This window comes from Giraffa tippelskirchi, chromosome 9, assembly GCF_054371585.1.
Source record: "Giraffa tippelskirchi isolate mGirTip1 chromosome 9, T2T-mGirTip1v1.2.pri, whole genome shotgun sequence".
NCBI classification, from domain to species: domain Eukaryota; kingdom Metazoa; phylum Chordata; class Mammalia; order Artiodactyla; family Giraffidae; genus Giraffa; species Giraffa tippelskirchi.
Genome location: NC_137283.1, coordinates 3,037,004 through 3,059,378, shown reverse-complemented (window position 1 = coordinate 3,059,378; position 22,375 = coordinate 3,037,004). Strand labels below are relative to the sequence as shown.

Below are 22,375 nucleotides of genomic sequence, written 5' to 3'. Positions count from 1 at the left end.
TCTGACAGTTCCCAGTGCCATGTACTTTGTGCAATGCCTTGCTACCAAATGTCACCAATGAAAAATGTGTGACTGTCAAAATCAAGTGCAAACAGGAAGAACACAAACACGTGCAAATGTGGGGGAAAGTCATTTCCTTTAGGTACACTGACTTGAATCACAAATTGAGGTTTTTTTCACTAAAGCAATCTCACATGTCTATAAATATATCCTTCCAGTAGAAAAATACCAAAGGAAAACATGCAAGCAGAGGTACACTGGCTACACCATGGATCCTGACTTTTACATATTCTTCCCCCATTCCACAAAAAAAGCTCCAGCCCTGTTACTAAAAATAAAAATGAAGAATCCATGAGAAGAGTGGGTGTAGGACCTGAGGCACCACCCCGAACATTTTCAATTACTATTTTGAACATTCATGAATGTCAAAAATATGCTATGCTGAACAGTCTTCAATAGGTATCAACCAAAAGCACATTTGTTTTTCCCCACAAATGAACAGGGAAAAACGTTCCAACTCTGGCATCTTTGCATCTCCTGGTTCTTTTCTCTGGGAAAATATATCACTTCTAATTGATGTTTGTTCTTGTAATGGACTTGAGTCTTTGAGGTCTTTCCTGCTTAGAGTGCTCTTAATGTACAGTCAATGTACATGGAAAGTTCACACTAATTATATGCAGCTCAAAGGATTTCAAAATGTCTCCCTGAAAGCTTTGACTTTCTCCTCAAAATTCCCAGATGAGTTGCCTGGAGGCTGATTTTCAACAGAGCAAAACAGCCCCCTCTCGGAAATGGATTTCCCACAAAGGTGGGCGACATGAAAGGATGTGAGGTGATGGCTCTGGCTCCACAGATGCCATGCGGGGAACACAAGCATCCTCTGCCTTGACCCTGGCAATGCCTTGCAGGCACAAAGCACCATTCTCCCTTCTACTCTGTGCTTCCCTGACTGTCTTTTCTTCTGGTTTTATCGTTTGTGTTGGGCTATGCTTATTTCAGAGGTCCTAGGCCTTCTCACTCGGAATTCCTACTGAAGTCAGTAGATGCATTTGGCGTGCAGCTTTCTTGTACCTCTTCAGCATTTAATGGAGTTCACTCTTTCTTTTGCAGAGCCTTTATTGCTACTTTATTTTTTTAATTAAATTTTTGCTTTATGTTATAGTACAGTTGATTTACAACGTTGTGTTAGTTTCAGGTGTACAGACAAGTCATTCAGTTATACAAATACATATATCTGGAGAAGGCAATGGCAACCCACTCCAGTGTTCTTGCCTGGAGAATCCCAGGGACAGAGGAGCCTGGTGGGCTGCCGTCTACGGGGTCGCACCAAGTCAGACACGACTGAAGCAACTTAGCAGCAGCAGCATACATATATCTTTTCTTTTTTCAGATTCTTTTCTCATTTAGATTATTACATAATATTGAGTAGGGTTCCCTGTGCTATACAGGAGGTCCTTGTTGATTATCTGTTTTACATATGGTAGTGAGGGTATGTTATGATGGGATTAATTCTTAAATGTGTGTTTACACCAATTCAATGGCACACATGTCTCAGTCTCTCTGGGGTCTTTTCTTTAAACCCTCACATGTGGGGTCTGCACCAGCCCTCTCCCATCTCAACCAACATGAAGTGGCCAAAATGGAGAAGCAGGAAGTCCCAGAGCTCACCGCCTCCCTGGGGTACCAAAACCACAACTACCTACAGAGCAACTATTGTGGTGACTTACCTGAAGACCAGCAGAAAAGAGTTTCCACAACAGAAACAGGAGGCAGGACCTAGCAGCCAACCAGTCAGGGACAAGCACCACCTACCGGCATGTCCACAGTAGCTGCCTAACATCACAGAAGGACCCATGCAGCCCACACAGATGGCGCCCTCTACCATGTCACGCTGATGACAAGAGGGGAGTATCCTACGTGAGGCTACTTCTCCACGATTGGGACACGTGACCAACCTAAACACAGAGGATGACACAAAGTGAGGTGGCAGAGGAATACGTCCTCAATAAAGAAACAAGATGAAACCCCAGAGGAGGGACTGAGTGCCAGGGAGATCAGCAGCCGACCCATGAAGAATTCAAGATAAAGGCTGTAAAGATGCTCTAACAACTTGGGAAGAAGAGTGAACAAACACAGTCAAAAGTTTAACAAAGAGTTATAAAATATAAAGAAGAACCAAAGAGATCTAAAGGAATAAACTGAAATAAAAAATACACTAGAAGAAAACCACAGTAGATTAGATAAAATAGAAGAATGGATCTGCAAACTAGAAGAAAACTAATGGGAATTAACCAAACTGAATTGAATTTTTTTTTTCTTCATTTTAATTAGGTGAGTTGAAGAGATCTCTGAGACAATATCAACCATACTAACATTTCGTATCATAGGGGTCCCAGGAGAAAATGAAAGGAAAGGGAAGAGAATGTATTTGAAACAATAGTAGCGGAAAACTTCCCTAACTCAGAAAATGAAATAGACATCCAGGTCCAGGAAGCATCGACAGCAGTATAAGTTCAGTCACTCAGTCATGTCCGACTCTGTAACCCCAAGAACTGCAGCACCTCAGGCTTCTCTGTCCATCACCAACTCCCGGAGCTTGCTCAAACTCATATCCAGTGAGTCGGTGATGCCATCCAACCATCTCATCCTCTGTCATCCCCTTCTCCTCCTGCTTTCAATGTTTCCTAGCATCAAGGTCTTTTCAAATGAGTCAGTTCTTCGCATCAGGTGGCCAAAGGATTGGAGCTTCAACTTCAGCATCAGTCCTTCCAATGAACACCCAGGACTGATCTCCTTTAGGATGGACTGGTTGGATCTCCTTTCAGTCCTAGGGACTCTCAAGAGTCTTCTGCAACACCACAGTTCAAAAGCATCAATTCTTCGGCGCTCAGCTTAATGGTCCAACTCTCACATCCATACATGACTACTGGAAAAACCATAGCTTTGATTAGACAGACCTTTGTTGGCAAAGCAATGTCTCTGCTTTTTAATATACTGTCTAGGTTTATCATAGCTTTTCTTCCAAGGAGCAAGCATCTTCTAATTTCATGATTGTAGTCACCATCTGCAGTGATTTTGGAGCCCCCAAAAATAAAGTCTCTCACTGTTTCCATTGTTTCCACATTTATTTGCCATGAAGTGATGGGACTGGATGCCATGATCTTCATTTTATGAATGTTGACTTTTAAGCCAGCTTTTTGACTCTCCTCTTTCACTTTCATCAAGAGGCTCTTTAGTTCTTCACTCTCTGCCATAAGGGTGATGTCATCTGCATATCTGAGGTTATTGATATTTCTCCTGGCAATCTTGCTTCCAGCTTCTGCTTTATCCAGCCTGGCATTTCACATGATGTATTCTGCATATAAGTTAAATAAGCAGGGTGACAATATACAGCCTTGACGTACTCCTTTCCCTATTTGGAACCAGTCTGTTGTTTCATGTCCACTTTTAACTGTTTCTCAGGAGGTAGGTAAGGTGATCTGGTATAGAAAGCATAGAGGAAGCATAGAGAGTCCCAAACAAGATCAACCAAAAGAGATGCACATGAAGACACACTATAATTAAAATGGCCACAATGAAAGATGAAGAGAATATTAAAAGCAGCAAGTGAAAAGCAAGAAGTTACATACAAGGGAACTCCTATAACATCATCAGGTTGCTTTGGCAGAAATTTTGCAGGCCAGAAGGAAATGTCACAATGCAGGCCAGAAGGAAATGTCACAATATATTTAAAATGATGAGAGGAAAAATAAGCTAAAAGAAGAATGCTCTACCCAGTAAGGCTACCATTCAGATTTGAAAAACAGATCAAGAAATTTATAGATAACCAAAAGCTAAGAGTTCAGCAGAACTAAACCAGCTCTACAAGAAAAGTTAAACGGATTTCTCTCAGTGAAAAAGAAAAGACCACAACTAAAACAAGAAAATTATGAAAGAAAAATTCTCATTGGTAAAAGCGAATCTCATTTTTGAGGCAAATCTCAAAAGTAAAAGTAGTAGATCAACCACTTATAGAGATGGTAGGAAAGTTAAAGGGCAAAAGTAGTAAAATCACCTATATCCACAGTATGTAGTTAAGGGATACCCTGACAATGGCACCAACTGCTTCATAAGGGATGTGTGTTGTCATGGTGATACAAGGCAGAGAATGAAGATGGGAGGTGCATTAGCTGTACCACTTGGAAATGTTTGCTTCTTGAAGATGGATTTAAGACACTGTGTAGCCTACAACCATGAGACAGCAGCCTGCTCCAGCTTGAAGTTAGTACATGATGTTTAAGTTTTGGAAACCAGACTATCATCCCTAGAGAAACCACAGGGAGGGCTCAAGGCCCACAGGTGGGGATGGGGCCAGAGTCGTGCTGCAATCCAGTGGAATGAGGGTCAGAATGGACTTGCTCTGCCTTTCAGTCCAAGCCACGTTGATCCTGGTAGTGAAAAACTGAAAGATGGACCTCAGTTCTTGTCTTCTTTGACAAAAGAATTCAGCAAAGACACCAAGATTGTGAAAGAGATAAAATCATTTATTAGAAGCATAGAACCTGTGAAAAATCATATGGCCAACTTGGAGTGAGTTCAGCCCTGTAAGGACAACTTAGGTTGTTTATATAGGGGCAATTTTCTGGGTATTTTTTTTTCCTAGCCAATCATCTCTATGGGCGTGCATCTCTCAACCAACATGGATTCCAGTCGGCACCCTCTCCCTCCTTTTGTCCTTGCCCTGGGCTGAGGGCTTTCTCTGTACATGAGTCTGGCTGGGAAATCTACAGGAACACACCCAGTCTGGCCCCAGTGCTCCTGTCAGTATCCCATCTCGAAGCATCAGCAGGAGGTCAGCCAGCTGCCACTGCTCAGCCTGGAGCCTATCTCCCACTTCAGTGTCATGGACCATGCTGCCTCACGCGCTCAGTAAGAGCCATACTGCACTTCATTTACTGCTCACTCTGTCTCTGAACTCATCACTTCGTTTGACACTTTTTTTGAGGTTGCCTCCCAGGTACAAAGTATTGTGCCAGGTGCCATAGGAGAGAGCAGAAAATAAGGTACTGAGTTAGCCTGTGGAATGTTGAGATTGCTGGCTTGTTTGAGCCTCTGAGTTGTATCTGGGTCAGGAGATCTATGGTGAAACCCTGACTAGAGAACTGTGCCTTTCATATCTGCCTTCACTGGTCTTTTTAAATCTTTATCTATAGTTGCATGTCCAGAAATGCTTTAGAGATGCCTATTTCATCATTATTTCATTATAAGAAAACTGTATACTGCAATCAGATCAGGTCTTACTGGCTTTTTGTGACCCCAGGCCTTCTGGAAAATTAATAAAATCTTGCTCTTAAGCCCTCCAAAATGTGAATCTTTATATTCACTAAGGAATATTTGATACAGAATCTGCAGTTTTAAAGAAAGGTGCCACGACCATTATCATCCTCAAAAGAAGTCTACCCACCAAGACTTCCCTGGTAGTCTGGGGGCTAAAACTCCAGGCTCCCAGTGCAGTGGGCCCAGGTTGGATCCCTCATCAAGGAAGTAGATCCCACATGCAGCAGCTAGAGTTTGCGTACTGCAGGTCCCACGGGCTGCAACTAAGAGCAAATAATAGCCAAATAAATAAGTATTTTTTAAAGGACTACCCACCAAGTAAATGAGGTCACATTTGAAGGGAGGAGTAATTAGAACATTCCAAACCAATACACAAAAGATGGAGAAATGTTAACTAAAACCCATTTTGAACCAGACAGAGTAGGGTGGGTGGAAAATGAGTGGTAACACATCAAACTGGAACTTGCAGGGTGATCGCCAAGTCCAAGGCCAGCATCTGGACAGTCACAGGAGCTGTAATGGGTCAGCACCACGCTGACATTTACATGAAAGGTACTGCTCAGGGATCAGATCAGTACACCCAAATCTCCTTAGGAGGTCGAGTGTAGTTCAGAGCTCTCTCGTGAACATGTCCAGAGATGGGATGCAACAGAAGGCAAAGGTACAAGATGTGGCTATGATGCCCAGAGGAAATGTTAAAATAATACTTATCAATCAAAGAAATGAGAAGAGTATGCAGTGAGGACTATGTCTACAAAGAAACTATTCAAAGCAAGAGTTTGGCGAGGTTAGTATTCTCATTTAACAGCTACTAAGTCCACCCACCAGAGACAAGATTTCTCCTTCAAAAGGGAAAAAAAAAAAAAAAACCCACTAGCAGAGTGTTGTGGACATGGCAGATCTGAGTGCCAGAGAACAGAGACTCTTCCTGAAGGGAGATGCTGGCAGAGAGGAGAAGCTGTGATCTCCTGGGTGGAGGAGTCAAAAGGAGGTTATGTGAACCCCTAGGAAGAGTGATAGAGAAGAAAATTATGAATAGTCCCTGCTTGTCATCTTGTTTTGAGATGCAGAGGGAGAGTAAAACAAATAAATCCAATTTCCAATAACGGTTTTGAATGATGACATCACAGCCTTACGTTTCGAAATGCTAAGTAGTTGCTCCCAGCATGCCAACAGAGAATCGATACCATTTTTCAAGTTAACTCACAAAACAGAAAAATTGACCATTTCCTAGAAGATACAGAAAGAAACGCCAGGAAGAAAAACTTCCTTTCAATGTGTTTGTATATTAATTAAATAAAAACCATGGAGCAGGGACAAAAGGATTCAAGTACTAAAAACTGCCTTCTCAGTAAGCTCACCAAGCAGTATCATACAATGAGGAACTTAAAAGGACTTAACCTTTCTGCTTCACCCGTGGCAGAATTAAATTATATCTTCCCAACCTGATTTCTCCCATGAAATCTATTCTGTTTAGGATGAAGGTCAAGCACCAAGTGAGAATGATTTACTGCTGCCCTTCAAATCCAATTCCATAGGCACACTCTTGTCTCAAAATACCAGCCGGACATCAAAGATGAAAAGAAAAAAAAAAAAAAAATGATACCAAAAAATGCAGCCACGCTCTCAAGAAAATTATGAAGCTAGAAAAGGACCATTTCAAATTCTATCATCTTCAGGTACAAATGGCATTTTCATTCATCAAATACTAAGCAAATACAGAGTCCATAGCTGGCCCCACTGTTTGCAGCATCTCACCTTTCACACCGAGCAGCAGAACTTGACTTCTTTTGAAAAGCTGCAGTGCTTACATTAAATTCTTTTCTTTCCCTTTCTGCCCATGCATAATAGTCATTTGACTCCACAGAAAGGAAAATTCGACAACCCGGGGCATTACTGAAAATTCTTCAAAAACAGGCAGGACCAAAATAGCACAGAGGAAAAGCATAGCACTGTTTGGTCTATAATACAAACCTATAAGAAGTGTGGAATGGAGAAAATAGTCTTTATTATCACCTGTGCAATAACGAACCAGGAGAGTTTTCGAGGAGGAAGATGTCATTTAAATAGAAGTCCTAAAACAAGTGAGCTGGCAAGACAGCTGTACATTAAAGGAATTCGTCCCCTGCTCTCTCCTCTAAAGCACTGTCGAGGCATGCCAGAGATTAAAATTATTCTTCATGGATAAAAAAGGGTTTTAATTACATAGTCTTATAAAGATGAATTAACCAATATAAGTTAATTGAGTACCAATTATGTGCTCTGCTTTCTACCACATCTTTACAAAGTAACAGAGGAAGCGTTGTTCAATTTCAGAAAGCTACAGTCTGATTAGAGTCATCAGACACCTTGGTGTCAAAAGCTAAATTTCAGGGCAAAACAGCAAAATGTAAGTTGTCTCCAATAGTACATGACATAACTTATGGTTGTGTGATCAGATGCGGTACGAATTTAAGGGGACAGGATGGCACCATGAACTTGGCAGACTGAAATAGGCCTTGACATAAGGTTACAATTTCTGGCATCTTTGCAGGAGAAGAAAGAACAGAAGAACTGAGATGGAGACTGAAGGCAGAAATGCTCGAATCCTCTGGGGAAGCAGACAAGTGCATCAGGCTTGGCAGCTCCCTGAGGCCAGTTCACAGCTGTTCAGGTCTAGGTCCAGGACTTTTTATATATTAGGCCGATTATATCTATGGTCACATTCTACATCTGTGTGAACATCTGCCTCATACCCTTCTTCTCAGGCTCGTGGCAATGGACAAGTTTACCCACCTCTTCTCCTTTTGTTTTTTCTTTTCTGCTTACAGTTGACCCTCCTGGTCATTTTTAAGTGTACATGTCAGTGGTATTAAGTACATTCATAATATGGTGCAAACATCACCACCACTCATCTCCAGATTCCTTTCATCTTGCAAAACTGAAATTTTGTTCCCATTCAGCAATACCTCTCACCCCTCCCCACCCAGCCTCGGGCAACCACCATTCCACTGTCTCTCCTCCTTCACCACAAAAAGTCTACCACTTTCCCCCATGCCCCAGGCGCCAGTAACCACCACTCTCCTCTCTGTCACTGTGAGTGGGGCCTTTCTTTTCTTTTTTCGGTAAAACTTTACGTATAAGATCATGCAATATTTGTCTTTCTCTGTCTGGTTTATTTCACTGGGTATAATGTCCTCCAGGTTCATCCATGTTGTCACTAATGGAAAAATTTTCTTCTCTTATAAGACTACAATATTCCATTGGGTGTGTGTGTGTATATCATACCATATTGTCTTCACATATTCATCCATCGACTGACACTTAGATTGCTTCCATATCTTGGCTATTGTGAATAGCTGCAATGGACATGTGAGAGCAGACATTTCTTTGAGGTAGTAATTTTATTTTCTCTGGATATAGACCCAGAAGTAGAATTGCCGGATTGTATGGTAGTTGTTTTTAAAATTTTTTTTTGCAGAACCTCCATACTGTTTCTCATTGGTAACCAGTTTACATTGCTTGTACCAATTCACATTCTCATCAACACTGCAAAAGGGATTCTTTTTTCTATCCTTGCCAAGACTTGTTATTTCTAGTCTTTTTGATAAATGCCATCCTAAAAGGTGTGATTTGTATTTCCTTGATGATTAATGATGTTGAGCACCTTTTCATGTACCTGTTAGCCAATTGTATCGCTTCTTTGGGAAAAGTCTAATCAGATCCTTTGCCTATTTTTTCATTGGGTTTTGTTTTTTTTGTTTGTTTTTGCTATTTAGATGTAAGAGTAATATTAACATTTTATCAGATACATGGTTTCAAATATTTTCTCCCATTCCATAGGTTGCCTTTTCATCTTGATTGATTCTTTTGCTATGTAGAAACATTCTCATTTCGTGTAGTCCCACTTGTTTATTTTTGCTTCTGTTGCCTGCGTTTTAGGTGTTAAATCCAAACAAATCATTGCCAAGACCAATGTCGAGGAGATTTTCCCCAATGTCTTCTTCCAAGAGTCTTATAGACTCAGATCCTACATTTAAGTCTTTTAATCCATTTTGAGTTGAGATAAATGGTGTAAGATAAAGGTCCAATTTCATTTTTTTACCTGTGGCTATTCAGTTTTCTAACACTATTTATTGAAGAGATTATTACTTTTCACATTGTGTACTCCTGATAATTTTGTTGAAGATTAGTTTACTCTATCTGCATGGGCATATATCTGGACTCTTGATTCTGTTTCACTGATCTATGTGTCTATTTTGTGTGACATTACCATACTATCTTGATTACTATAGTCCTCTAACACAGTTTGAAATCAGGACATGTGATACATCCAGTTTTGTTCTTAATCAAGATTGCTTTATCTATTTGGGCTACTTTTGTGATTCTGTATAAATCTTAAGACCATTTTCCTATTTCTGTGAAAAATGCAATTAGAATTTTGATAGAGGTGAGTTGAATCTGCAAATCATTCTGGGTAGTATGGACATTTTAACAATATTAATTCTTCCAAACTAGGAGTATGTGATAGCCTTTTCTTTCTTTGTGCCTTCTTCGGGTTTTGTCTTTTTTTTTTTTTCTGTCAACATTTTGCTTTTTTCAGGCACAGAGAGTACCTGGATGCCTTCAGACCAATCTGCTATCTCAGACTGAGCAGCAGTGAACTTCAGAGCTGGAGTGGTGCATTAACCCTGAAATTCCTCATTGGTCACTGCCTTCTCAGCCGCCGCCTGCTCTTCCTTTTCAATCTCTTCGGGATCTCTGTACAGATGGAGATCAGGCGTGACCTCCCATGCGTGTTCATGAGCGATGGTGCCACACATGTGCAGAACTTCCCAGGCGAGCATCCGCCACATCAGACCCACTGAGGGAGTCCCTGGTTGTTGCACGGGCTGGCAACGTCCAGGAAGTGCAGAGGAAAGTCGGTGTTGCACAGCAGAAGGTAGGCAGGCTAACGTGGAGGTTTCTGCGAGAGGCTGGTGGTCAGCCCTGGGATCAGTAACTATCAGAAGTCTTGGTTCCTGGTAGGCTGCCTGAATCTGGTTAGTGAAGGTTCTGGGAGTGAAGTAGCCAGCAGTAGGAGCAGCTCCAGTGGCAGCAGCATCCTGGAGGATATGACACTGTCATCAGCTGGATGTTCAATGGCAAAAATGGCACAAGCTGCTAACGGCACTTTCTCCCAGGTTCTCTTCAGGTTCGTGATGGAGAGCCACCACGTTTCCTTCTGTAGACATATTGTTCCATTTGGGAGTCAAGGTAGGTGACACGTAAGTGGGTTCCTGCTGCAACGAATTTGAGGACATCCTGTTCCTTCATTTGCAGGACATCAATGACTCCTCCCCTTTAAGTTATGAGGGGAATCCAGAATAGCTCTGTATGGACCCCTGTCTGGGTAGCATGGAAAGGCGGGAATGACTATTACTTTAGCTAATTAATAATGTCTTTTCAGCAGCACATCAAAAGATCATATATCATAATCAAATGGGATTTATCCCTGGGATGCAAGGATGGTTCAACATATACAAATCAATAAATGTTGATACAATACATTAACAAAGCGAAGGATAAAAATCACATAATTGCAATCGGTGCAGAGACAGTATTTGCAAAATTGACCATCATTTTGTAGTAAAAATTCTCAATGAATTAGATAAAAAGGGATTGTACCTCAACTTAATAAAAGAAATGTAATGATAGGGCCACATCTAACATCATACTCAATGGTGAAAAGCTCAAAGCTTTTCCTTTAAGATCATAACTTGATCTTAGGGTGCCTTCTCTCTTTATTTCTATTCAATATGGTAGAGAAAGTCCTAGACAGAACAATTAGGCAATAAAAATAAATAAAAAGGTATTCATTTCAGAAAGGAAGAAGTACAATTGTCTCTTGCCTATAGAATACATGATCTCATATATAGAAAACCCTGAAGACACCACTAAATATTGGTTAAAACTAATAAACTCAGTCAAGTTGCAGGATGCAAAATCAACATATAGAAATCAGTTGTGTTTCTATACACTGAAAACAAGCTATCTGAAAAAGAAATTAAGAAAGCAATCCCATTTATAATAACATCAAAAAGAATAAAATAATTAGGAATAAATTTAACCAAGTAGGTGAAAGAGATAGGAGAAAGAGGCAATTCTGCTAACCACACAAACACTTCTCTTCTTGTCTTGAATATGTACATGAACCTTGGACCTTGTTGGCAGTAATCTTACGACGAAGAGAAAACAAGCAAGAATATGAAAAGCCCATACAGGGAAGACAGAATGAGAAGACGGAAGATCACTAATACTGTCTTTGGAATAAAGATTCAACCCTAACTCCAGATTTTTGCTGTAATAGTAAATAAGTGCTAAGCCTCCATTAGTTTATATTACTATGTCACCTGCAGCCAAAAGCATTCCGAACTAACTCACCTGCCTGCATCCTCCATAACACCAAGTCTATAAGGATGCCTCAGGAAAGGATATGTTCTTCATGCCTTGATCCTCAGGCTACTGTTAACTGTTCAAATTCCTTCCTGGGATTTTTTAAACTGAATCTAGGAAGAAAAATCAGTCCTCTCACATGGCTAAAGTCTTACAAATGTTAAACCTGGGTCACCAACAGCATTGATTTTTGCACTGAATAGGATTACTGTCTACAGTCAGAAACATAACTGTCAATATGCACATAAAGGAAGCATGGAAGTAAGTTCTGAGGGGACCCAGTTCCCTGGTGCCAGCAGCTCCTGAGTCCAGCTGTACTGGTGCCCTTCCTACAGTTTGCTGGGCTAACCATTCTTTGAAAATGAAAGTGATAGTCACTCAGTCGTATCCAACTTTTCGGGACCCCATAGACTGTAGTCTGCCAGGTTCCTCTGTCCATGGGATTCTCCAGGCAGGAATACTGAAGTGGGTTGTCATTCTCTTCTCCAGGGAATCCTCCTGACCCACGGATCAAACCCAGATCTCCTGCATTGCAGGCAGATTCTTTACTGTCTGAGCCACTCTTTGAGTGCCCATGTATCCCTCCTTTTGACTAAACTAGTCTTGAGTTAGTTTTCCCTAATTTACAAACCCAGAATGCAAGCTATGTATTTCAAATTCTTCCCAGAAGAACTTTCTTGTAAGTTTTCCACTAAGCTAATATGAGAAGTAAGTACAAATTTTCCACAGTTTTCCATAAGAAAAAGGTAGAGCTCATCTTTTCCCTTAAATCAGCCTGGGAAATGCTATGACTATTCTGCATTCAAATTCCACCTCTAATCTTAGCAGTGCAGTGACCTTGGGTAAGTTATATAACCTCCCTGGGCCTCATTTTACTTATCTATAAAGTAAGGATGACATGGACTTTCCTGGTGGACCAGTGGCTAAGACTCCATGCTCCCAATGCAAGGGACCTGGGTTTGATCCCTGGTTGGGAAATTAGATCCCATGTGCTGCAACCAAGAATTTGCATGCTGCAACTAAAAAAAAAAAATCCCATATGCTGCAACTATGACCCACCCAGTCCTGCCAAATAAATAAATAAATAAATAAAAATAAATATTTAAAAATTTCAAAATTGTTCATTGAAACAAATAAGGATGATAAACTGTAACTAACTCAAGAGTGTTTCTGAGAATTAAACAAATCAATACCTATAAAAATTTAGAATGATATGAAGTAACAAATGTGAACTAATATTCTTGGGCTGACATCAAAATCCTGAAAATAATGAGATACATGATCCATGAAAAATAGTAAGTGACCTTTCAGCTACGGGTCCAACAAATTAATCTTTTAAGAATCTACTGTTTTTGTAGCATTCACAGTGCTTAAGTGGCTTATAACTGTAAACAGAGGCTTCCCTGGTAGCCTGATGGTAAAGAATCTGCTTGCAATGTGGGAGACCTGGGTTCAATCCCTGGGTCAGGAGGATCCAACTGTAATCAACCTGTGCTGTGCTGTGCTTAGTTGCTCAGTCCTGTCCTACTCTTTGTGATGTCCTGGACTGTAGCCCGCCAGGCTCCTCTGTCCATGGGGATTCTCCAGGTAAGAATACTGGAGTGGGTTGCCTTGCCCTCCTCCAGGGGATCTTCCCAAACCAGAGATCAAACCCAGGTCTCCCACACTGCAGGTGGATTCTTTACCATCTGCGCCACCAAGGATGCCCTAGAGGCAAGTAGATCAAAGATGCAGGAAATTTGTATCATCTGTCCACTAGGCTATAAATAGAACTTGAACCCAAGGTTGTATGAATTACAAGACCCAACTTCTTTCATAATACCACACAGCCACAGGATAAGGAAACATTCAATCTTTTGGTTCTGGGTAGTAAACTAAGATGATTACAGTAGACAAATAAGGTCTAAGATGATATTTTAAAACAAAATTAAGCCCAGACTAAATGACCCTTGAAAAATCTCTTAATTCATCTATAAATTTCTTGCGTTTATGTCCTTGAATGAACAAAAGCCGAGACTTGATTCTTCTAGGTTTCATCTGGTTTTATTTTTTAAAAAATCTTTGAAGGAGGGCGTACATGGAACCCCATGGGGCAAAGGGACATCTTTTGTAAGTTCTTCTTCTGTTGAATTGGTATAGTTGAATTTGTACCAGAATAACATGTAATATTACTTCATGGTGACCACTGCTTAGGACGGCACTGTCTTCACTGAAGAGCGGGGCTGCCCACTCAGAATACAATCATTCAGCTTCCCTCCAACCTTCAGGAAGAACAAAACAGCCAACTCAAGGTCAAGGACAGAACAAAAGAGAAAAGTACAAATGTTCAAATATTTCTGTTTCCTCAAAAGAGTTAAGTAACTACATATTTGCCTTCTCACCCAATGGACTGCCTTCACATAACTTTATATTTGAATAAATTTTGAGATTCTAGCTAATACTGCCATAGAACACATAGGTTTTTTAACCAACATTCTGGCTCAAAATCCCACAAATCATAACAGGAGAAAAAGATTTAAGGCAAACAAAACAAAAGAAGAGAAAAACAACAACTAAATTTGGAAAGCTGGAGAGGAACAGAAATGAGCAGATCAGAGGAAATGTTTCAGCAATGAGGAAACCCTCTCCAAGAGGATTGTATCACGAGCTCCCAAAAGACTCAGGATGGGGGACAATGGTTACGAATGAAAGATGTTGGTAGGCAGGAAACAAGGAAATGGCTGAAATCCAAAACACAACCAGATCACCCAGGCTCCCTCCATCAAATCCTTTATGCTTTCACCCTATCTCACACACCCAAGGGCATCTTTTTGGCAAGAGTAACAAGAGCTCCAGGTCTGCCCACCTCTTGGAGCCCCAAATGTTCACAGAACACACCGATGCAGTTTTAACCCCACCTAAGTGAAACTCTCAGTCATGTCCAACTCCTTATGACCCCATGGAGTGTAGCCCACCAGGCTCCTCTGTCCATAGGATTTTCCAGGCAAGAATACTGAAGTGGGTTGCCATTTACTTCTCCAGGGAATTTTTCTGACCCAGGGATTGAACCCAGATCTCCCACGTTGAGGGCAGATTTTATACCATCTGAGCCACCAGGGAAGTCGAAACCTTCCCAAACCTGGGCTTTATCTTCCCATTTAATTGGATCTTTACTTTCTCACTGCAGCATCCCCTGGAAACATTTTATTCTTCACTGCCCTGCACAGCTGGTCTGCAGACACTCACTTCAGTCTTACAGCTGACGTAGAATTTTCTGTCTTTTGCTACCTAGCAACTTGGGTGAAACAGAATTTAATATCTTATCACACTTACATAATCAAATATTATAAGGCTAAATAGTGGCTCTTAGAAACGTCATGACACACCTACAATAGGGGAAGTGTCTAACTTGGGGTGAAGGAAAGAGCTATATCTTTATTTTCCAAAGGAGAACATCAATAGATAATGAAAATGAAAGTGTTAGTCACTCAGTCATGTCCAGATCTTTGTGACTCTATGGATTGTAGCCCTCTAGGCTCCTCTGTCCATGGGATTCTCCAGGCAATAATACTGGAGTGGGTTGTCATTTCCTTCTCCAGAGGATCTTTCCACCCCAGAGATCAAACCTGGGTCTCCTGCATTGCAGGCAGATTCTTTATTGTCTAAGCCACCAGGGAAGCCCAAATATATATTTATTCGGCTGCATCACGTCTTAGTTGCAGCATGTGGGATCTAGTTCCCTGAGCAGGAATCAAACCCAGGCCCCCTGAATTGGGAGCTCGGAGTCTTGGACCACCAACGGCATCTCTCAATAGATAATACCCAGAACTAAAATATACATCAAGATATGGGAGTGTACACTGAAAGATGAATGGATAAAGATATGGTATACACACACACACACAATGGAATACTATTCAGCCACAAAAAGAATGAAGTAATGCCATTTGCAGCAACATAGATGGACGTAGACAGGATCATATTAAATGAAGTAAGTTAGAGAAAGACAAATACCATATGATATCACTTATATGTGGAATCTAGAATATGACACAAACAAATCCATCAATGCACAGTAACAGATACACAGACATAGAGAACAGAATAGTGGTTGCCAGTGGGGAAGAGAGTGGGGAAGGGAAGGATTGGGAGTTTGGGATTAGCAAATGCAAACTGTTATGTATAGGATGGATAAATAACAAGGTCCTACTGTATAGCACAGGGAACTATATTCAACGTCCTGTGATAAGCCATAACAGAAAAGAATATTTTGAAAAGAAGGCATACACACACACACACACACACACACGTGTGCATGCATGCTAAGTCACTTCGGGTGTGTCTGAAATAAGCACAGTGTTGAAAATCAACTCTACTTCGGTGGTATTTAAAAAAAGAAATGGGAGTCCAAACTTGTTTTTTGGAAATATAGAGGTAAAACAGAAAAAAGCTGCATCTACACGCTGGATGCAGTTGCTCTGGGGTCTGGGAACGGAGCTGAGAGGGCTACTGTTTGCACGATGAGTTCTGTACAACTGCGTGACTTTACAATTACATGTAACCTTGAAAAAACAAAAAATCAGACAAAAATAAAATACATAAGGAGGAATCTGTCCCCTCTCCTAAACTGCTAACTCCATGTTCAGTTTTGCTTTCACCTTCACGGTGAAGTCACGTCACGATGTCAGAGGGGTTAACCACAAATGCACATTTTAAACAAGTTCGAGAAATCCACACAGAAACATCATAAACTAGGAGATGACACGTCAGTCCATAAAGTCTTTCCCAAATGGATTCTTTCACACAGTGAGATTCTCTAATAGATCTAAACCAATTCAACCAATTTTAACTGTGGTTTATATACAGATTTACAGCAATATATTCATCGAAGGAAGAAAAGGAGGGCTGTGTTTGAACTGCAGCTCCCACATGATCACACTACAGAGGATGAAATTATGTGAGATTACCACCTCCAGGAAACTTGAAACAGTCGCTGGTTATACTTCAATCAAAATATACACTTTTCAGTATGTTTTTGAATGAGGCGATCAATCCATTATGACACCACTTAAAGCTTATGAGTTAAAATGAGTACTTTGTGAATGGTTTCTCACCTTGAGAGCAGTTCTGAAACACAGATTCACAAGCATTATTAGAAGTGTGATCAAACTCCCTGAGGACTACGGCAAATAAAGGGCTTTAGCGAAGCTGACTGTTGAAACCAGTGTTCACTGTCAACATTCAGCTATTTCCCCTACATCCACAGAGACTGTCCTCAGATCACGCCTTGTTCGATAACTTCCACCACCCAGGATGTGCTGGAGTTGTTCCAAACACTCAGATTTGTTTTTCATTACATCACAGTGGTTTTGGCTTCCTGTGTTTAACTGTTTAACACATCATAGGTTTCAAATGATTTTTTTTTCACCACAAAGGAACACGTGTCTAAAAGTTCACTGCATGCACTCACAAGATTTCCCATGTACATTTTCATAGATTTATGAAGATGCCTGGAACTACTGAAATCTCCGGGTATATGTCAGCCATGGACACCAAATTTCTACTATGAACTCAGCTTAAAATTCAGAACTGCACACAGACTAGTTTACAGAAAGTTCTAAATGCTGTCACCCAATTTTATTCTTTTTATACTTTTAAGAAGGTAAATCATGTAATATTTAAATCTAGTTTTAAATTAACTTTAACTTTAAATTTAACTGAAATTAAACTTTTTCAGATGGTGCCAGTAATGGGCTCGCAGGATACCGCATTCACTGTCATGCGCCAATGGCTCTATTCAGACCTATTCTGTGTGCGCTCAGCTGCTCAGTCGTATCCCACTCTGTGACCCCATGGAATGTGGCCCACCAGGCTCTTCTGTACATGGAATTTTTCAGACGAGAATACTGGAGTAGGTTGCCATTTCCTACTCTAGGGGAATCTCCCCAACCCCAGGGATCAAACCCACATCTCTTGCGTTTCCTGCATTGGAAGGTGGATTTTTAACCACTGTGCCACCAGGGAAGCCCCCATTCAAATATATTACAATTTTACCTCCATATCAGTGAATTCTAAAAACTAACAACAGAAATAGTTTTATAAGGCTTTTGCATTATCCCATACATGTTTGAGACCGTACAAGAAATACAGTATCTTTTTTTTTCCTTATAGGAAAACTTTATCCAAGTGTACTGGGCTGTCCCACACATACATACAGGCTTATAAAATCATTCTCCTAATCAGTGATGAAAATGAATAAAATCAATTAATACAACACTGTAAATCAATTACACTTCAATAAAAAATAAATGAATAACAACGAAAATGGAAAAGGAGCAAAATCAAACCAACAGTGAATGACACATCATCACCATCAACAACACTGAAGCCAGGCGCTGGGCCCACATTTCCAGCATAAACCTGAAGGCATGTGCGTTAGTCACTCAGTCATACCCAACTCTTTGCGATCCCGTGGACTGTAGCCCTGCAGGCTTTTCTGTCCATGGAATTCTCCAGGCAAGAATACCGGAGTGGATTGCCGTTCCCTTCTCCAGAGGAACTTCCCAAGCCAGGGATCGAATCCTGATCTCCTGCACCACAGGCAGATTCTTTACCATTTGAGCTACAGGTAAGTCCCAGTACCATAAATGATCTCCTTGGAGCTAAAAGAAGATAGCAAAATTGGTCATTAACTTATCTTCCCGAGAAAGCGGTGCAGTGTAACCAGAATTTGAGGAAGTGCTAAAATGTGTCACCAGCATCTCTCAAGTATAAGGCTCCAGTGAGAAAGTGAGTAAGAAAGTCCCAAGAAAGATAGGAAGCCCCACTTGGAATCAAGTCATCCCACCTTCTATCCACAGCATTCAGGCCATAGATCTTTAATCAGGAAACACACTCCAGGTGCCATCAATGAACCTGGGGACAACGAGCTTCGAGAACAGCCAGCTGGGCACGGATGCAGTGCGTGGTCCCTCTTCCATAAGCGCCCAAGCCTAGAGCATCACTGCACCTCCCTTCTCACACACAGGAGGCCTATACCCTCCAAATGAGGAGAAGCCTTGGAAACCCAAAGGGCAAGGAAGGCAAGGATGACTCATGAACATAATCCCTCAGGCGGATAAATCAAGTGATAGAAATGATATGACAACACAGAGAGATGCCCCAAAGGCAACTGATAAAATTCAGCGGTCATTCCCAATTAAAATACTTTTAAAATTGTAATAGTTGCTACTTCTCTAAACTGACACCTTTAATAGTGAGAGTTTAAAGAAACCTCATTGAAAGGAAGATTGGGAAAAAAAGAAAGATGAAGGCTAGAAATGTTAGACAATTCAGAAAAAGAAAATGAAGTAAGTGGCACACATTTTTTGGAGGTTGCTGGCAACACGTATCAAAAGGCCTTTTACTAATCATTTCCATGTCTAAGATTTTATCCTCTGATATAAGCCACCAGCGGTGTGCACATACATCTAAGGGCCTATCAAAATCGCAGATGAGGCAGGTGTAAACGCAGAACAAAAGCAACTGTAAAGGACTGTATGTGTGTGTTCCAGCTATGTGTTAACAGTAAGCAGTCATTAAAAATGTCACCCAATGCAAAGAAAATTGACTGCAAAGGGGTGGAGTATATCTAAGTGATGGAAAAGTTCTGCATCTTGATTGTGGTGGTGATTATACAACTGTGTACATTAGTCACACTGATAAGACTACACATTTTTAAATGAGTGAATTTCATTGCATATAAATTATAACTTTATAAACTTCAGATATGCAGATGACACCACCCTTATGGCAGAAAGCAAAGAACTAAAGAGCCTCTTGATGAAAGTGAAAGAGGAGAGTGAAAAAGTTGGCTTAAAGCTCAACATTCAGAAAACTAAGATCATGGCATCTGGTCCCATCACTTCATGGCAAATAGATGGGGAAACAGTGGAAACAGTGACAGACTTTATTTTGGGGCTCCAAAATCACTGCTGATGGTGACTGCAGCCATGAAATTAAAAGACGCTTGCTTCTTGAAAGAAAAGCTATGACCAACCTAGATAGCATATTAAAAAGCAGAGACATTATTTTGCCAACAAAGGTCTGTCTAGTCAAAGCTATGGTTTTTCCAGTAGTCATGTATGGATGTGAGCGTTGGACTACAAAGAAAGCTGAGCGCCAAAGAATTGATGCTTCTAAACTGTGTTGTTGGAGAAGATTCTTGAGAGTCCTTTGGACTGCAAGAAGATCCAACCAGTTCATCCTAAAGAAATCAGTCCTGAATATTCATTGGAAGGACTGATGCTGAAGCTGAAACTCTAATACTTTGGTCACCTGATGCGAAGAACTGACTCATTTGAAACGACCCTGATGCGGGGAAAGATGGAAGGCAGGAGGAGAAGGAGACAACAGAGGATGAGATGGTTGGATGGCATCACCGACTCAATGGACATGAGTTTGAGCAAGCTCCGGGAGTTGGTGATGGACAGGGAGGCCTGGCGTGCTGCAGTCCACGGGGTCACAAAGAGTCGGACATGACTGAGTGACTGAACTGAACTGAACTGTAGAGTAAAGGGAACACTATACTCTGTAACAGCCTATTCATTTTTAAATGGGTGACTTTTATTGTATATAAATTATCACTTTATAAAGCTGAGTTTTCAAAAGGAGTCTAGGTATAGATAGGGTGACAAGCAGAAAGTTGCATGGAAGATTGTGTAGATGGTGTAGATGCAGGCAAAGGTGAAGAATTAGAGTAATTAATGAAATCAACCTACTGTATTAGGTTTGATTATAATAGAACCTACCCATTGCTAGAGCTTAAAAAATTGACATTAATAAAGAATGTGTTGGTTCAAAATATATGTCACCCAAACTACATAAGGATATGAATTAATGATTACTATATTTTAAGTAAAATAAGCTGAATAACACTATATTGCTTATTCTGGTAAAAAAAAAAAAGTGCACATCCATCTATGCAAAGACATGCATAGAACGAGCTTAAATTTTTAACAGGCAGAAGTTTCAACAGGCAAAAGAATCTGAAAAAGAATAGATCTATCTATACATATAACTGACTCACTTGGGTGTATATCTGACACTGTAAGTCAGTTACACTCTAATAAAAAATTAAATTAACAAAAAAGAGCATATGATAGTCATCCCAGACTCAACAGTTCCCAAAAACCAGCAGGAAGGATGGCTTGGCAGACTATGCCACACCTTATCCTATTGACCAGGGCCACCTCACAGGTCCAAACATGCTCAGCACAGACAAGACGGTGAAGGGCAAGGTCCCCAGAGGCAGGCAGCAGACGCAGGGCAGTGGTGGAGTCTTTTGCACTCAGGCATCCGGCCGCAGGCCTTGGGAGAACTACAGCTGGAAACCTAGCGGCAGGGGCCCGAACAAGGGCATGTCCAAATGACCCTTGACCACAATTCAGAGAGCGAAGCAAGGCAGTCCACGGTGAAGTTCAACACTCACACGTCTTGAGTCAGAGCCCTGCAGATCATAAGCATCACCTATTGGGAGAAGAAAAAGATGCTTCCAGTAGGCATGTCTCTCTGCACAGAAAAGAAGGCACTGCAGCTGGAGGAGACACGTCAGAGGGAGGCTAGACAGTGCGGTCTGAGAAAAATGAAGACAGAGGTTTAAACAAAAGGTGGAAACTGCTCCCAAAGGCCTCTTGTCCAGAAAATAGACTGGATTCTTCAGAAAGGCGCCTAGGAATTTTATGAAGATCTAAAGGGGAAGACATTTATTGACTCAGCAAAAATACATGTATACTTTAACACTTCCTAGTCCTGGTTCATCTCTTGTTCATGAGTTCTAAGAATAGAGAGGTGAAACTCTTGAGATCAAAAAATGGGGCCAAAAGTCCAACATGATTTCAAACAAATGAGTTATATTTTTTAGTTTATAAAAAGGAAGGGATCGTTTTTTGCATGCTGATGTACAATTATCAGCTTCTCAGGTGGCCCAGTGGTAAAAAATCTGCCTGTCAAGCAGGAGACGCGGGTCCCCTGGAGGAGGACAGGGCAACCCTCTCCAGTATCCCTGCCTGGAGAATCGCGTGGACAAAGGAGCCTCACCGACTACAGTCCATGGGGTCGCAAGGAGACACGACTGAGTGACAGAGTAAACACGCATGCGTGTAAAAAGCAAGCAAGTTTCCGCTTGCGTAAGTAAGTTAACCTTTTTCTGCATAATCCCCCCTCCATTAAATGCTAAAGTCCTCATGTATTTACATCACCGATCAGAGCGCTTTCTTTTGCAATGATCTAGGACAGACAGGCTTCTCCACCTCGGCATTGTGGCGTTTGGGCTGGCTAACTCACTGCTGTGGGCAATGTTCCTGTTCATCGTATGACGTTTACCAGCATCCCAGGCCCTGCCTTCTACATTCCCCCAGCAGCCTCCACTCTTGTGGTCGTGACAACCAGAAATGTGCAAGGGGAAGGGCAAACCACCCCACCCACATTTGAGAACCACACACTTTGCAGCATTTTGACCACACATGGGATATTTCAAAGTCTGGATATTATAGACCGCCACTGGGGACTTTATAAACCTCAGTGAACTTGCTTAGAATTGAATTTAAAGAGAATAACAACATGCTTTTTAGTTGTCTGCTGTGATTTAACCTAATTTGAGGAAAATGTAAAATTTACCAGAGGGTGT

General features: G+C 41.1%; 2 protein-coding genes across 4 annotated transcripts in view; one reads left to right on the top strand and one right to left on the bottom strand.

Annotated features, from left to right (window-relative positions):
- The window catches only part of RBMS3 (RNA binding motif single stranded interacting protein 3), a 1,621,798-nt gene that overhangs the window by 1,491,336 nt on the left and 108,087 nt on the right, over positions 1-22,375 (bottom strand). The gene's annotated exons all lie outside the window — the stretch shown is intronic.
- On the top strand, positions 3,739-11,627 carry LOC145520506 (uncharacterized). 2 transcript variants are annotated; one of them, XM_081527044.1, is made up of 5 exons: positions 3,739-6,995; positions 7,850-7,969; positions 9,899-10,237; positions 10,324-10,551; positions 11,509-11,627. In XM_081527044.1, the coding sequence occupies exons 3-5, from the start codon at positions 10,105-10,107 to the stop codon at positions 11,589-11,591; spliced, it is 444 nt and encodes a 147-aa protein (XP_081383170.1). In that variant the 5' UTR covers positions 3,739-6,995; positions 7,850-7,969; positions 9,899-10,104; the 3' UTR covers positions 11,592-11,627. The 2 variants fall into 2 exon arrangements, with proteins under 2 accessions (XP_081383170.1, XP_081383171.1); XM_081527045.1 differs by having other exon boundaries at positions 3,751-4,260.